Below are 18,168 nucleotides of genomic sequence, written 5' to 3'. Positions count from 1 at the left end.
CACAGTGCAGAGTTTAGGCTGTGAGGTGGGGTCCAACTCCCATTTAAGCTAATGTAAATGTGGATGTGATTGGCATCCGGGGAGGGAATGGTATGAGGAAAAACATCCAAGAGAAACACTCTGCTATAGCTTACACATGAAGGTTTTTGGTTTTATTCACCTTTACACTTGATTTACATTTAACATTTACTAGTGCCAGCTTAGCAGATAGAGCAGTAACATAAACTGCATTTGACTCTTCATGCTTAAAATGTCAGCAGACATTCAGAATTCAAAAAATCTGCTCATATTAGCTGTGATACTGAAAAAAATATTTCCAGTAGGATTTGAGAGGCTCCATAAAAGTGCATAGTCCTAACATGGCCCAGCTCTCCTAGTTGTCTATGTTCCCAAAAAGTCAGGCATGGTACATTCACCACGAGTTGTAAAGAACAGCTCAGCTCCTATGTGATGTGCCTGGCGAAAATGTCTTCTCTGTGATTGTGAGTTTGCAGTAGGGAGTCACCTTGAAAGTACTGTGATCATACCAGAGTGCCTGGAGGGCCTGCTGACCACAAACTAATGCTAATATGCAAACTACAGCAATGTGTGCCCTACTACATTTGTAGAGGCAGCTTTTCCACGGCATGGTTTAGTGATGGTTTTTTATCAGAGTTAGGTTGATGGTTGGACTAGATGATCTTAAACGTCCCTTCCAACCTAGACAATTCTATGGTTCTAGTCTATGATTTTTGGTCTGAAGGCTTTTTGTTGTTGTTGTTTTAAGGCACAATGATTTTTTTGCTAGAAAGATCAGGTGGGAATAGCTGAGAAGACAGATCAGTGCTACAAAGGAGGCTGGCATGGGTGATGATCCAGTCAGATGTGACTGTGATCACTGCCTGGGAAGACAGATGTAGACATGCTGGGGGAGGGTGGAGTGTTCTCAGATCAGCTGTGTATGTTGCCAGGAACTGTTGACATGGCAAGAGGAATGTCCATCAAAGTTCAAAAGAAAGTCACAAAAAGCATTCAGACAGGTGCCTGAAACACCAAAACAATGGATCGTCATACCAATAACATGATCACGATAGCTGAAGCCTCTAAACTGGCATGGCCAGATTACCTTTGAATAAAGCTTGGAATTGATTTTTGGAAAGGTGAGAGCATGTCTTGGCTGAGCAGTTTGTCTGAGAATACTCCGTATCATCATTGTGCAGGGAAATGGTGGGCTACAGCAGAGAGGACGAAGGACAGTTTGGGAAGGAAAACACGAAAGATAGTTAAGTCATTTCCTCCTTGACAGTTTCCTTTGTATTCTTTTTTGTATTTTATCACTGGGTAAGATTAGTTTTCCTTTTTCACACTCACCATTATACCAAAGAGTAAAATCAAAAATCAATATTCTTCTGTGTTGAAGAATGACATTATAAAGGACAAGAGGAAGAGATTTATGGTCAGATTTTATAAATAGTATTAGTAGTAATAGATGTTAACTTTGTGTTTTCATGTTACAGTTGTGTTTCAAGTTTAATACTTCAAATTTCAAACAGATGAAAAGCCAGTTTTTCAAGATATCAGATCAGACACAATTCCAATTTGGTTGGTGATTATTAAAAAAAACATGGTTGAAATTTGCTAAATCACTTCTGAGCTTGCAATTTTTTTACTTTAATAAAAATGTGGGCTTTTTTCCAATGCAATGGAACATTCATTTCAAAAGGCAGAGAAAACTTTCTGTAAGTTGATTATTATATTATTTATTTTTTATGATGAAATTTTAATGCATTGTGGAATTAATTAACAATTCTTTGAGGATTTGCTAAAATAATGGCATTTTAATGTACAGTAAGCTTTATACAGAATATCTGATTACTGAACCCCAGCAGATAAGTTCTTTCAGGACTTAATGGGAATGACTGGAGAGTCTAAAGCTGTAAATGGCCCACTTCTACACTTGGAAAATAAAACACAAGTGAAAACAGCCCAGCAGAGAGAGGGCAAGACTGTGACAAATATAGCTTTTCACTCTATCCAAAGAGAAGCAGGACTTGTAGGACTCCACGGGATCTTCTCATACCATGGGTTGCTTTGAATGAGGCTGAGAGCTGCTTCAGTCTTTAGTCAACACAGAACTGGAAGCACAGAAAAGTGATTGTAGGCCTTCTTTCCCTTCTATACAGTCTCAGTACATCTGAGGATTAGCTCCTCTACCTGTCTTTCTGCTGTCTACTCAGATGAGTAAAAATGGTGGACTTAAGTTGACAACCCCTAAAATATAACTGCAAACCCTACAAATCTCGTCTTAACCTTTATAGTGAATCCATGTCATTAAAAATTAACTATGAATACTGGATCTTTCTTATATGCATGTAGCTTGTGGCTAAAATCACATTTCATTATACTCAGCTAGTTGTACCTGCATCTAATTAAAGATGAAAAATGATGTGATGTGTAAATAACCTTCAAAGGGCAGCATGTCATTGGAATCTGATGTGATGAAATGGGATTATAATTAGGGGTAGTTACTTTACTTTCTTAGTAATTTTTCTGTCTGCTTATCTTTCTGGTTAAGGACTTCTCTCCCTTTGAACAGAACAAAACACCTGCATTTCTCTTTGATAACAATCCTACTTGCACATGTACCAGAAGACACAGTAGTGAAAGACTGAAGGTCCAGGACTCTTATTCATGACCCCTGGCATATGTAGGCAGGAAAGATAGAGAGGTTACCACTTACAAGGGCTGGGGCAGATCATAAGCACAGTTGAGGTGCACAAGCATCATCAGCTAAGACTTTCTACCATTGCAGAGTACAGGTCTGTTGCCAGTCTGAAAGCAGCAGTGCTTCTGTTAGCAGAGTGGGCTGTGAACCCACACACAGACCCATCACCTGTGCAGCCATTGCTGCTATCTAGGTGATAACCTTTGGGAGAGATGCACAGCTGAGAGCTGAGGGAAACAACCTATTCATCTCCCATAAAATGAATGTGAAGAGCTCATGAACCATAGCTCCTAGACGCAGTTCCCAGGTCAGCCACAGATATCCAGTGAGACAAATAATCCTTCTGCTCCAGTTGCTGTATCTGTAAAATTTGGGTTAACATTTATTTGCCTTGAAGGAAGATGAAAAGGTTGAGGTGATTTACATTTGCAAAGCTCCTTGAGGAAAGTATTGCAGAGGTACAAGACCATAGTAAGTACCTAGGAGTCCCATGAAAAAGTAGTCTCCTTTGTGCAAACTTCTTTCCAAAAACGTTTGCAACACTAGATTATGATAAATCACTACCCTTTCTGAAATCACTGCCTCTCACACACCACAGTTACGACTTGTTCTTAATGCAGAAGGAGATAGGTGAGTTAACCTAAGAGGGTAAGGAGGAATTCTCCTGGTGTGAAACCTGTGTTAGAAAGAGGAAAAAAACAAGCTGTCACTTCTTTTCTAACTGCAGTGAAGAAACTTACAGAAGTCTTCCCTCAACTCCTGGACAAACTGCGCACAGTAGAACAGAAGGCACCAGCGAACAATATTTCTTCCAACATTCAGCGGATCAGAGAGTTAATTGCTCAGACCAGGAGTGTAGCAAGCAAGGTAAAACTTCTGGATGGGAATTCTGGTTACTAGTGCTAATAATCAAATGCATCTTACTAGGATCTCCTCTTTCTTGGGCTATGTTACAAGCCCAAACCTTGACATTATCACTTCCCAACAAGTGGATAAACAAAGTACCATGGAAGTCATTAAAATCTTTACAGTTGTTATTTGCAAGCAATTAACATTACCATGGTATTCATGTTAGACTACTGTTACTGCAGTAGCAACTTTAAGTAACTGGCACAGTGTTAAAGATGGCCCAATAACAAAAATATTTAAAGCTAAAACTAATAGGTCATTACTCAGCTGGCAACATTAGTTACAAGCAATAGTAATTACGGCAATTTAATGCAAACTTTTCTGAGATTACAGTATTTCTTTTTTTTTTCTATTGAATTAATTTTCTGCAAGGTAAGAGAATCTTTGGCTCACACATTTAATAGAGGAAAACACTTCCATTATCATACATAAATTTTTCTGTAACAAGAACACTGAGGTCAAAAATTAAAACACTATATTTGAATTGATTCAGAGAAATCAAAAATTAAGTGTATTATTATATGTTCACAATGCTGGAATATGCTGTCCACGTACGTTATTTCAAAAAAGAAAAGGAAAAATTGGTTAATATGTGTGCAGTGCTTGACTTCTTGAAGTGTATTTCATCATCCAGGCATATTGTGCTTAAACTTGAAAACATTATTTCAGTTATGTTGAAGGCATTTTGCACTAAAATGAACTTGTTTTAAAATTTTATTAGCATCTCATGTATAGCACGATAACTTCAGTAACATAACAGGATTACTCATGAACAGAAAATTGATCATACTGCTCCCAAAGCAAAGAAATAAATTATGGGTAGAAGTTTTATAGCTATGTAAGAATTCCATTACGTGCCATACATAATGATGTAGCCCTGATTCAACTAAGCACACATCTATGCCCCACTGAAATTTAATTTACTTTATGAATATGCTTAAGCACAGTTAATTAGGAGCTTTAATTATTTTTAAAATTAATTCCCTTCATCTTCTTTACAGTGTCTTCCAGAAGCGATTGTTATAAACATACAATTTTGCATGGCCAATATATTTGTGTCAACTCTACTCTTGCAGTAAGCGGGCAGCAAGGCTGCCAGCTAAGTATTCTTGCACATTTACCTTAAGTAATGTCCCCAGGCAGCAATAACATGTCTCATTTGCAACTGCAGGTCCAAGTTTCCATGATGTTTGAAGGCCAATCAGCTGTTGAAGTCAATCCAAAGATCAACGTGGAGGAACTGAAATCTTTCACTTCCATGAGCTTGTACATAAAGTTTCCAAAAGACAACCCACAACTGGCAGCATCTCCAGACAGATTTATTTTGTACCTTGGAAACAAAGATGTAAGAGAATAACCCAGTTAATTTACATACATACACATATATATTTTTTTATATATATATATATGAAAGAAAATTGAAATAGGTTTGACATTTATTTGCCCTTGGGTTTTCCTCTCACTGTTTCTCCGTGTTTCAAAATAAGAGGTGTTTACTGTATGACTGTCATTGGTTTTGTGACAAGCAAAAAGCAAGGGTTCCTGAGACCCCTGTCCTTGAAACTTCTTACCCCAAATAACGAAGGATTCTCTCTAAAAAGCAAATTAGACTGCCCATGCAGCATTCTGCTGTGACTGTCACTGCTGCGAGCCACACTTGCTATCTCCACTGCCAGTGCTGAGGTGCTCTGACGCAGTTAATGCCACCTGCCTGGCATCTGTGGGCCACGTTTTTATCCGGTTTATGCTGCTGACAGTGTCAATTGCAAATCTCTGAGGTCAAAGCCCAAAAAATAAACTGAATTCTTTGCCTGTGGCTTGTGCTGCTGTAGTACACTCTGTACGTCGCTACTTTGAAACGCCTAGAAAGGGCATATACTCTCACCACCTGTAAGTGTTGTGAAATAATGGTTCTTTAAATTGTGGCTCCTAAAAGAAAAAAAATCACACCTCACAAGGCAGTTATAATTCTGCCAAGCTGTTACTTGGGAAGGGTAAAGAGGCAGGCTTTTCTAAAAGCTTTTTTTTAAGCTTTTCTAAAAGCACATCTACTGAATATAAATCAGGTGAAACCCCTCTTGGCAGAATATTTAATTGCAGCATAATACCTAGGCTTTAGACAAATGTTCCTATTTCCTGCATGTGACACTGCTCACTAAATACTGATGAACAGCTTCCCATTGAACATGACCAATTTACGGTCAGAAGACATCTCATGACCTTGTATTTATGTCAGTCAAAATGATATAAAGTAAAATATCAGAGACTTTTTCTGCACAGTTTTATCTGGTGAAAGAAAGCCATTAGAGAATGAAGCTTTTGTTTATTAGTTATATTTAAAGATCAAAGTCCACCCTTTACTAATGTTCTGCATTAAATCTCTTTTGATGTTGTAGCTCTGACATCTTTCTCCATTGGTGTTTTAGGCAAAAAATTACATGGGTCTTGCAGTTAAAAATGACAACCTTGTGTACATTTATAATCTGGGGGGCCAAGACGTGGAGATACCTCTGGATGCCAAGCCAGTCAGCACCTGGCCCTCTTACTTCAGCATCATCAAAATTGAGAGGTAAAGCATGTCCCCCAAATCAAAAAGTTAATAGAATAAAAAATCAGACAGAAAAGGCTGCGTTAGAACTTCCCATCAGGAGTCTTCAATGCCTGGCTCTACTGCTTAAAAAAATGGAAATTCTCTTTGCTTTTAGAGAGCCAGGACCCAAGGGGCCATGCGGGGGGAAGAGAAAGTGTCTGTGGTTTCTCTCTTTCTTTTCCCCCAGAGTACCAGTCTTTTAGTAAGGAAATAAAACCCCTTCCTGGAGTTGAAGGCTTGCTTGTTCTTTTTTAAATCTAGCCAACACAAAACTCTCTTCTCTTACAATTCCCTTCTACAGGATTGGAAGACACGGCAAAATGTTTTTAACTGTGCCCAGTCTTAGCAGCACAGCTGAAGAAAAATTCATCAAAAAGGGAGAGGTTCTTGGTCCTGGCTCTCTCCTTAATTTGGAACCTGAAAATGCTGTTTTCTATGTTGGCGGAGTGCCTCCAGACTTCAAGGTTGGTCAGATAAATACTCTATATTCAAAATTAAATAATGCAAACCTATCTTGCTGGGCTTCCCTATAAACACAGAAATGGATAATAAATTATCAGTCATTAATTAATAAATTATTTAGTCATTTATCATCATAGGATCCCATCTTCTAGCCGTGGCAAAAACTACTGTTTTCTCTAGCGTATCATGTCATACAGTAAGATGATCAGATACTTATTAGCTGTTATTCAAGTTTTCTGAAATGTAATAATAAGAAAAAAGCTTTCTAGCTGTTAAGTAGCATACATAAATTAAAGCCTATTAGCCCAGCTTAACTAAGTTTGCAGTCTACCAGTGTTTTTCAATGCTAATGAGTTCTTGGTGCTTACAATTTCTTTTTTATGACTGTCACAAAAATGAAAAGTAATGTATTGTTAATATTAGGACAGTCAGGGAAACTAGCAATATAGTGCTTTGATTGAATTTAAATTATCATTGGTTTAAATCCAGCCTTACAACAGCATGAAGACTTGCCTGTGCAAAACATGTCTGAAGACTGCATGAGACAGTTGTTTCAGCATAGTTCCTAATAGTTAGAATGAATTAGCACCTCACTTACCTGCTTCTGTGAACATACCAGGTTCTCTTTTTGTATTTAGAAATGGCTATGAATGATCTTGGCTATGAAAATTGCATGGCTGAATGAAAACATACTTAGAAAGTACATTTAGAGAATGCTAAATTATTTAAGCTAACTGTAGTAGGTGCTAAAAGCATCCAATTACTGTTCCACAAGCAGGCCTCCTAACAATATAAAAACAAAGATTAACTCAATAGAATCACAGAATCATAGAATGGTTTAGGTCGGAAGGGACCTTAAAGATCATCTAGTTCCAACCCCCACTTATGTATTCCTGAGCTTTTCCATTGCTGTGACTACCAGATATATGCCATGCTCTAAATTTTAGATTACTGAGCCCTAAGTGCAGATTTCCTGGGAATAGGACTGAGGACTGAATAATATTTGCACACACACACAAAAAAAAATTAACCCAGTAAATGAACCTTCCAGATCTGTTCCAGAGCAAGACAGAGGAAAAGGAAAAGAGAAAGGTGAAGGAAAATGGGAAGGGGAATAGGAAGAAAAGGATTAATGGAATTATTTGATAAGCATATGGTTCTTCTCTCCCTTGGGAATGGAGACCTCACATTTTCATTTCTTAACATACAGTCTTATTTGCTAAAAGCTTTTGCCTTTGCTTCCCTGTTACATACTTTGCAAATAGAAATGTACCACTTAACCATTAGAACAGAATAGTATAAGAAACAAAGGAAAAGAGGAAACACAATCATTTACCAAATGTACCTGTGTTGCAGATAAGAATCTCATTTTCTCTTAGAGCTACACATATTCTGCATTTCTGTATTACCATTATTATGGAAATAATGAGAAGCTGAAGAAAAGTTACTGCAGTGATCAGACTCTAAAGTACAAGAGGTGTTATCAATATCACATCTGTTCCACAGGGCAGAGTATTTTAATATTAAAAGAATGATTCACTAGCTCTGTCAGCTTTATTCTTTTGTATTTTTCCTCTCACCAGTGTGGCTATTTAAATTCCATTTGCAGTGAACTTCGTTAAAAGAAGGAGCTTCTGTATCCTGCTAACTGTTCAAAAAAATACCTACTGAGGATTAGCCAGTGGTACAGACTTTGAATACAAGTCTCCTGGGTTTAAAAAGATCTCCCATTTCTCTCTCTTTCGTCACAGTATGAAGTTATTTTTCTGGCAGTGAAGGATGAAATATCTACTGAGAGATTCAAATACATTGAACAAGATCTGCAATTAGTCAAATCTTAACCCTTTTCCCATTTTCCAAGCATGCTCCCTTCAAAACTACAGTAGTTTTTGTTTGCAGTTGCCTCACCTGGCCTATTGTTGTCACTGTGAGACCATTTATGTGCTCCATTTTAACTTACAGCACAATGGCCATATCATTATAAGGAACGCGAAGACAATTCCAAGGTAGCACCATCCCATTTGTTTCAAAACACAAACAGCACACAGACAAAAATGACGCCAGGCACAAATGCCTTCGTGATACCCAAATAAAGAGTGTGACCTTTCTCCTTTTACCTTTCCTTGCCCTCTGCACAGCTCCCTCCCAGCTTAAACCTGCCTGGCTTCATCGGCTGCCTGGAGCTCGCTACCCTCAACGACGATGTGATCAGCCTGTACAACTTCAAGCACGTCTATAACATCGACACCACCACATCGCCACCTTGTGCCAGGTAGGGGACAGTCCCACCGTCACTGTGCTTGCTCCGGTCTGTTGCAAGTGCCAGTCCTGGTGGTTCATTCCCGGTTTAGCTTACAAACGTGAAGGTGATATTGAGTTGTCCAGAAGGAACTCGGTGACTTTTAACTCCTAGTTGCATCAACAAGTTGAATTTATATATATGGGAGTTGGACTCCATGATCTTTATGTGTCCCTTCCAACTTGAGATGTTGTATGATTTGCTGCTGTCTCCATTAACTATCTCACAGCCTTGCTCATGTCTTCAAAAGGGAAACTGGGGCATGGTCCAGGCTCCCTCCTTACCCCCACTGCTTGCCTAGGACAGGACTGGTCCTGACTCAAATCCTGTTGCTGCAAGCGATACAGCCCAGACAGCTAGCTCCAGAGAGTGGTAAATTGAGTGCAGTCCTACCCCCAGCTAGCAAAGCCCGTACAGAAGTTATCTTTCTGCCATAGACTCTTAAACCCACAACAGAAATTCCTCAGATAAGCAAACTGGGAAATGCAGCCCCTAAAGCAGAACATCAACCACAGCGTCTGTTTAGCACAGACATTTTGTACATACAGCAGGCAGCAACAGTAAAATCTCTCTATACACAAAACAGGAGAGAAGGTTGCAGCTCTGATTGGGAAGAAATGCAGGTGTTGGGACAGAGCAAGTGATTGCTTCCCACGCCATTCCCACAGGGAGCACGAGCTGCTGCTCTCCAGGACAGTGCACACAGGCTGCTCCTGGGCTCCCCAGCAGAGCCCATGCTCGGCGAAAGGCCGTGGAGAATTCAAATGAGTTTCTGCACAAACCGGACAAGCTCTTAATATATATGTGACCATACAATAAGGAGGTGTTGTGGGCCTGCCACTTTACAAGGATGAGCAAAGAATTTTCCTGTCCTCTACAATACAACACAGGATAAAAGCACAATGTAATGATGAAGTAATTAGATGCACCTTCAAAGCCACACACTATTTTTCAGAAAAAATTCCCAGAAAGAATTTGAAAGTCATCAGCCTCACTGCTGCCAGGAAGAAGCAGCAGTTCAGAACACTTATTTCAAGAAAGTATTTTAATTGTAAAGCCTTTTAAAGTTCCCCAAATTAAAAGGGGGATATGCCAAATATTACTTCCCTGCTTGTTTTTTCATAGAAATAAGTTGGCCTTCACTCAGAGCCGGGCTGTGAGCTATTTCTTTGATGGCTCTGGCTATGCCTTGGCAAGAAACATTGAGAGAAGGGGAAGATTCAGCCAGGTGACTCGGTTTGACATAGAAGTTCGAACACCTACAGACAACGGATTGATCCTGCTGATGATTAATGGGGTGAGTACCAAATCCTGCTGGCACCCTTTATCCGTGAGCACCACAAGTTCCCCAGTACTTACAATATCATGGAAAATCCAAAGTGCCTATGTCCTTACATTTAACTTCTGGAATGAGGAAATACTTTGTGTTTGTCTGATGCATGTATACTTTAGGAGGGAACTGGAACTGGCTCTGCGAGGCCCCAGGAAGCCAAAGCCCTGAGTTGGATTCTGCTCTCATCCAGAGACAGAAAGGACTTCATACTGGTCATACCCTTGTGATGACACTTTGAGAGAGACTCCAGTTAGGCCCAGTAGTTGCACCTTTATTTTCATGTGAATGCACAATCAAAGCAATAGGAAACTTCTGTGAAGTAACTCCCATAAAACAGCCACTTTGTGGTAGCTGCCACTTTATAACTGTGTCTGAGGGTGTACTAGAGTTAAACGTTTATCGAAGCTACTGAAAATGGGAAGTAGTCCAAATAAAAAGGCTTGATCCAAATATCACCAGCTTTTCAGAAGTTTGCAGGTAATGCAAACTCCGTAAGGGTTTGAAGAAAGTAGATTCCACATGTAAATACCCTCTGAAGACAAACCTGGAATTTTTTGTCTTTGGGCATTTCCACATCGAGATCCCAAGTCCTGTTGGATTACAATTTGGTAAAGCCACAGAAAACATTTTAGTATGTAGATGCAGTCCACAGACATACACTTGTCTAGACACCCACACGTACCACCACATCAAGGATTTAGAAGAGAAAAAAATCCACTCTCATTAGAAGAGCTACTCTCCAGCATTTGCCTTTACAGTAACTTCTTGAGGAGAGTTGTGGGGAGCAATTTGCTCTGCAGCATAGCATGCCACCACTAACCTTCGCTCTTAGGAGGTTTTGAACTAAGCAACTGCTGCTAAAAGTTTACCAGCCTCTACCACAGATCAGTCACTTTTCTTCCAAGCAAAAGTGCCCAGAGGTTTGTCAGAGATATATGCACTTTGTGTGTTACGGCGGAAACTGCAATCAAGTTGGATGTTAGCTGTGGAAGACCATGCCTGCTCACAGACACTTTTAGAAAGACTGTGTAAACCGGCCCATTATTCAGTTCTGCTAGAACAGCTCATAAATATGTTGAATGTAATCCCTGTTTCACTTTCAAGTTTAAGCTGTTCAGAACAAGCCCAAGCTGCAGTTTCATTTAAAAGCGCTAAATTAAAACCTACTTTTACTACTTTAAGTAATGACTTCTGAAGGTGGACTCATTTGTGTCAGTGACAGCAGTTCTTGGCCTGCAGTAGTTTTTTGACAATGATTATTCCCATGTTTCTATTAGGCATGGGAACAACAGCATGAACACTAGGATAGAAGAGAAACATTAGCATTAAAAGCATTAACCCAGATGCACAGTTGCTATAAACTGCCCTTTTTGCTTCTTTATGTTCAGTTTTGGAACAAGACTAATTCTATGGTACAGATCTTCATTTCATGCACTCCCGAAAGATTTTCTAAAGTAGAGCTCCTTTCTGTAAAGTTTAGGTCACCCAGCCGCAGAACAGAAGCCAAACCATGAAGCAGCAATAGTCAGGAAATCCAGAAACCAAATACACAGTAAATACACTCTATGTATTGATCAGCCTTCAGTAAATACATCAGTGCTGATCAGGGCTGTGAAAAGATATAATCCTGAGCTATTACAGGCATCATGAGACAAGCTGCTAATGCAGATACAGCCATTCTAGCACAACATTGCTTTTAGCAGTCTAACATCTTTCAGTTGGGGCATGTCATCTATTACTTCGACAGTAAATAGATGTGTTTGCATGAGCAATACTTTGCTGGTGAAGAATATTGACATTATTGTGCTACCAAATACTATTCCTACAGGAAAACAGTTCACCAAGTCTTCAAATAAGTGCTGTTTATCAAACAATTATGTGTGTGTATGTATACGTATACACAAATATTATATACCTTAAAAAGCAATCCAGAAACTGTCATAGTTTTGCAAACAAAAATACCTTATCCCAGCATGCTTTTCACAATGTCAGACACTCTCATAACACTGCTTATTATTTTTTTTTTCTGCCACAATCATAGTGCTTTTTTGACTACTGTTTTGTTTTATACAGAGTATGTTCTTCAGTCTAGAGATGCACAATGGTTTCTTGTACCTCCGCTATGACTTTGGCTTCAGCACCGGCCCTGTGCTGCTAGAGGACTCCATGAAGAAGGCTCAGATAAACGATGCTAAATTTCATGAGGTAAAGATGTGGTTACAATCACAGCCATTTGACCAACTAGCCCAGCAGTTCCAAAAAAGCAATAATTTACTCCAACATCAGTGAAAGGAGCAAAAGGATGAAGGGCCAGGTGGTGACGCAGTAGAGCGGGCAGAAGAGCAGAGCACATGCCTGCCTTGCATGTGAAAGAGCACATGCAAGTCCCACCACCACTGAGAAACAGAAAGGGAAGGCTCTCCCTGCCTCCCGGTAAATCAGTGCTTGCGGACAGATCCTGCATATTACTAGCCAAGGACAGGACAGTTCATATGGGAGAAAATGTGTTATTAATTCAAAATGAAATTATATCCAGGACAACTATATCCTTCAAATATACAACTCTCTTCAACTAAAAACATGCCATTATGTTAACTTGACCACCTCAGTTGTTATGCAGTGTATTACAAAAAGATACTGCATTTCCTATTTCATTTGAAGAGAGAATTAATTTGGTAGCAGTCTTTCACATATGCAAAGAATTTTAGGGACTTTGGTAGATCTAAAATATCTACTTGTATTTGGTTTAAGAGAATTTGCTTTAAGCCAGTGTAATTGTGACAGTGACAGTAGCAAATCCCCCTTAGTGGCTTGTTTCTTCTGCCATTTACTTAATATAAATTCAAAGTCTGATTCCTGATTCACAACTACTTCTACAGTTCTGTTCAATGTTTAAGCAGAGCACAATTAAGCTTTTTATGCTTTGACAATGAAATAAGTTTTTTAAGAAGTATGCTCTAACTTCTTAGATAAATCAAGAAAGCACTCCGATGTTAATGGAGCTTATCTGTTTGCTGCAGTGTAGAATTTGGCATGGGGTACTTACATGTGGATTTATTCATAAGTGAAATATCCTGGGTTTTCAGTCATCAGAAAAATTGGGGCATCAAAATAAGCTCCCTACTAGTAATTGTTGTCAGCCTCTCCCAATTAACAAACAGCTTTTTTGATAAATGGGAAGAACCTTTCAAACAAAAAGATATAAAGATGTAATCAATGTTGCAAAATCACCATGGCAACTTACAAAATATGACATTTTGGACACTTCTAAGCACATGTTTCTATTTTCAGATTTCTATTATATATCACAATTCTAAGAAGATGATCTTGGTAGTAGACAGACGACATATAAAAAGTGTGGACAATGAAAGAACAGCAATGCCATTCACAGACATCTACATTGGAGGAGCACCTGCTGAGATCTTGCACTCCAGGTTAGTTTAAAACTGTGATTCAATCATTATCAACTGTATTGAAGTTACATTATATGACCTGCACTGATGGGCTTAAAATAAAACATACTTCCCAGCCTCAACACCTCATGTAAAACAACCCCTCAGACACTCTTCTAAGTGTCTCTCGGAGCTCTGAAGTACCAAGGATTAGGCTTGATCCAGCACAGGTAAATTCTGCTGAAACTGGTCTGGTTTTAGTAAGGGTAACAGAAACCGTTGTCTTCATAAAACAAAAAGGCATTTTCAAAGAACACATGAATACATAGAATCACTACTCCTCCTTGCTCTGCAAACAGTGATCTTGTAAAATAGCAATGCTCTAGCAGAAGTATCAAAACTCTTTTCCAGCTACATTTTCAAATTTAAAGATGATCTTTTTCCTACTATGCACTTCAGTTCTGATCCATCTCAGGTTCTCTCTAGACCCAAATTAGCAGGCTCTGTGTAGGCGTGGGAAGAAAAGAAAATGTCTCATTTTCCCATCATACCATTTGACAGAAGCCAAGTTTAATCTCAGTAGACTGTGTAACTCTCATTTCCTGCTGGACCAGGGTCACGCTTTGGGAGAGCAGACTGGCTGCTTGGAAGAAGGGTATGCTCTTCTGACAGGCAATATTCATTCCCGGGGTCAGATAGCAAGGCCAGTATTTTCAGAAGGGCTCCAGCTGCTGTTTCAAGCATCACAACTGCCAACAGAAATACCATCTCTCTTTATAATACCCTCTATGTAAAAAAAAAAAAAAAAAACTAAAAAAAAAAAAAAAACCCAGAAGGGAAGATAGCAAATGTTGCACAATAGTTTCTAGGAATTAGTGATAAACCTCCTGAAACCTTATTTTGTTGTCAGAACAGCCTGTTGAATCAATAAATGATGTCTGATATATAAAATACTTACAGATTAAGCTTTTAAGATAGGGACAAACTTCATGGAAATGAGAATGATGCCTTTCAATCCCATGTAATTATTTGAACAAAACAAAATGGCAGGCAATGGAGAAGCAGAGTATATAATTTGTCTGGCCTTTCAAATAGTTCTTTACAAAGGTCTGTCATAAGGGGCTATTAAGAAAACTAGTGGGGTGGAGAGGGGAAAGGCTGCAGTGGGTTAGAAAGCAGCTGGGAAAGAGAAAATAAGACATAGTAGTAACTCTTCAATTTTCAGAATATAAAGAGTCTACAGCACATGCACAAAGTATCCCTCTTAGGGCTGGTATTAAATACATTAATGATCTAGAAACAAAGGACAAAAGGATGGTGAAAATGGCTTTGTTTAATCAAGCCTAGAGAACACCGAAAAAGCCCAGAAGGACCTAGAAATCTAGGCAATTGAGCAGCTCAATAGCAGACAAGACTTGTTCACAAATGCAGGATACAAGATGAATCACATAAATTATGCCTGCAGTTTTCTGACTGAACTGTGGTTATTCTGCAAAACACCTTGAAGGTACTGTCATAGCAGGAAAAATAGCATCTCAATAAATAAGTTGTACCAGAAAAAATCCATAGGCATTGTAAAAATAAGACCAATTATAATATTGAAGAACGTATACAGAAATTATTTAAGCGGAGCTACACCTTTGTCTTTGATATTGTATTCAGCTTTGGTTCTCATTACAAGGTAGAAAGCAAAAAGTATGGTTCAAATGTGGTGACATCATTCCATTTTCATCAGGAGCATAAGTCAGTATTAGAATTATATCATCTACTGATGTTCTACTACTATCTCTCTACTACCCCTACTACTACTATCTACTGCTGATATTTATGCTTCCGTTTTCTAGACAGACTTAAATTTAACTGACACTGGGGGGCAGCAGCAGGGGGGGAATAGCTCCAGACTTAGAGGAGTTTAATATTCTTTCAAGGCAGCGTATTTTCATTCACAGCAACAGCACTTTCCCCCATCAATTGCTTTTTTTCCCAATTAAATAAATCTGGAAGTATGTTATCTGGAAGTATATGTTATTTTTCTCCCACCTCAGTCACTGTATAAAGCAGAAATCTATAGGGAGGTAGGAGCACTGGGCGCTGGGAACTGTTAAGAAACAAACTTAGAAGCCTTTCTTTAGGTTAAAGCCTATCTTCTATAGTTCTTTTTGCTCCTATAAAATGTTGTTAAGTAAATGGCATTTAACAGAAAGGCATATTTGTGGCATCCAGCCAGTCACACAGTCAAATAGAGTAGAGCTGGTTGACTGATACCCCACACCTTGACCCAAACCCCAGTGAGGATGGCAGGAGCCTTCCCATTGATTTTGCCTTCCTGATGATTGCACTGGGGAGCAGGTTAAGCCCCTGCAGTGCTCCTCCTCTCACCTGATTTCAGACACGTACATCTGCACTATTTCACCTAATGGTCCATTTTTGCCAATGTAGAAAAATAAGCATTTCCAGAGCCTGATTCACTTATCATGTTTCCAATGTCCACCTTACAATGAGATAACTCATAGACAACTAGCACAGAAGCAGATGTCAACACTGTCAAGTATCACCTCGTGTGAGGTGAGAAGAATCCCACTGCTTAAGGTACATCCTGTCAAAAGAACAAGGACTGTTTACAGGTAGCCAGGTCAAAACTCCGAATTTCACATTCACTCCTTCAGTGTATTTGTTTCCTAGTTATCTCCTGGACTGGTACCCAGTAGATCCCATGTCATTTCCTTGCCCTGTCACAGACCATCTGTGATTTTAGAAAAATGACTTCTTCTTCATGTACCTTGAATATTGTGGGGATAAATTGTATTTGCCCTGTGCCATAATGAAATGTGGGAAATTGTATTCAATTGTATTTGCCCTGTGCCATAATGCTGTGATATCTTCGTGTTATCACTGGATGGAGCTGAAAAACTTGGAGCAGTGAATAGGAGCAGTTGGGATGCACTGCTGTGCTGCCCACCTCAAATCTGACATAAAAAGGATCCTGGAAGCCCACCTACTGCTCTCATTTAGTTACGTAAACCCACTCATCAGCAAGCAGAATTTACTCTGACTTCCCTGACCTCTGTTACTATTTTTTGTTAAGAAATAAAGATCCATTTGCTTCCAAAGACAAGAACAGAGCTTGCTAGTAAAAGCAAGACAGGAAAACTAAAGCAAAACTTTTCTAAAATGATAAAAAATTGAGATAGAAATCCATTGGTTTTCACTGTAAGTGGACAGAAATACAATTTAAAATAAGCCTTTAATTTCAGGAGTTGAGTTATTTTTATCTTTTTTAAGTTACACTACATGGATCTCCTCTCCAAACTCTCATATATTAATTTCTCCCCATAACATTTATTACAACTTGTGTATCTTGACTTTTCAAAACACATAATGTGCTTAATTAGTTGTTTTACATAAAGATGCAGGAATTGTGCACTAGTGAGGCAAATGACTGGGGGTCTTCCAAGTTTTTTAGAACACCTTAGCAATAAAAGTCTGTTCAGAAAGGCAAGGCCTATCTAACTGCAGCTTGTTTGGCATTGTTTTCCAGCAGCATTAGCTCACATCTGGCAGGAAGTATCGGCTTTAAAGGCTGCATGAAGGGTTTCCAGTTCCAAAAGAAGGATTTCAACTTGTTAGAAGAACCCGGAACCCTGGGAATCAGCTATGGGTGCCCAGAGGATTCACTAGTAAGCATAACATCTTTTGTGAGATAACAACAAAATTTTGGCAATGGATACAGCTGTGAGCCTGAGTTTTACTCCAAACAATAGAAAGAAAGTCTTCAACCAAGGAAATGACAATGCATTCATTGACTGGCAGGGGTGGTCTGTGTGTTAAGTCTGCTGACATACTACCCAATTTTCACCCTGAATTACAGCAAAAGGCGTTTCACTTGATATTCTTATCATATGTGAGATTGCAATGTGAAAGCTGGATGTGAAATAAATTGTGTGCTGTATTCTGAAAGGAAATATTCCAACATAATTTGTTTTTTCTTAAAGAAATAAGGAGAATTGTCCTCACATGCATCCTAATACAGACATATGAAATGAAAAAGACAGCAAGATACTCACCCTTCAAATAAGGCCTCCCCTTAAGTCAGCCCAGCTTCTCATCTCTGATACCAAAACCAACTGCACCAGCATTCACATCAAGAAAATTGCCATTTCATTTCTGATCCCTTCCATCATTATTCATTTGTCCATACAATGCAAGGCCGGTAAATCCAAACAGTGTTTGTGGTCCTTATCCTGCGGCCATGTCTATGCAAACCCATACTGCGAACCTGTGAAGATGAAGGGGCCCATCACCTGTAGAACTCAGCAGGCAATCTCACCCTCTGTCAAGAAGGAAGCCAGCTGCAATTTGTCCTGCCTCGGACCCAGTTTTACTCCTGAGAGTCGGAGGGTTATAGACCACCATGTCTAACACCGCGCCGCCCCGCTCCAGCACTGAGTGCAGCACGCAAACTAAGATATCACGTGTTGG

The 18,168-nt window shown here is 39.2% G+C and overlaps 1 protein-coding gene across 2 annotated transcripts in view; it reads left to right on the top strand.

Moving 5' to 3' along the window:
- Positions 1-18,168, top strand: part of LAMA4 (laminin subunit alpha 4) — a 100,960-nt gene that overhangs the window by 65,324 nt on the left and 17,468 nt on the right. The window contains exons 18-26 of one of the 2 annotated variants that reach the window (XM_074150139.1): positions 3,432-3,571; positions 4,785-4,958; positions 6,040-6,182; positions 6,505-6,667; positions 8,804-8,937; positions 10,090-10,261; positions 12,371-12,502; positions 13,589-13,731; positions 17,228-17,366. In XM_074150139.1, the coding sequence (XP_074006240.1) occupies positions 3,432-3,571; positions 4,785-4,958; positions 6,040-6,182; positions 6,505-6,667; positions 8,804-8,937; positions 10,090-10,261; positions 12,371-12,502; positions 13,589-13,731; positions 17,228-17,366 (1,340 nt within the window). The remainder of the gene's footprint in view (positions 1-3,431; positions 3,572-4,784; positions 4,959-6,039; positions 6,183-6,504; positions 6,668-8,803; positions 8,938-10,089; positions 10,262-12,370; positions 12,503-13,588; positions 13,732-17,227; positions 17,367-18,168) is intronic. The other variant, XM_074150140.1, reaches the window with a different exon arrangement.

This window comes from Numenius arquata, chromosome 7 (genome assembly GCF_964106895.1).
Source record: "Numenius arquata chromosome 7, bNumArq3.hap1.1, whole genome shotgun sequence".
In the NCBI taxonomy this organism is placed as follows: Eukaryota; Metazoa; Chordata; class Aves; order Charadriiformes; family Scolopacidae; genus Numenius; species Numenius arquata.
The sequence above is the reverse complement of the archived record's forward strand: the minus strand, read 5'-3'. Positions and strand labels throughout refer to the sequence as shown.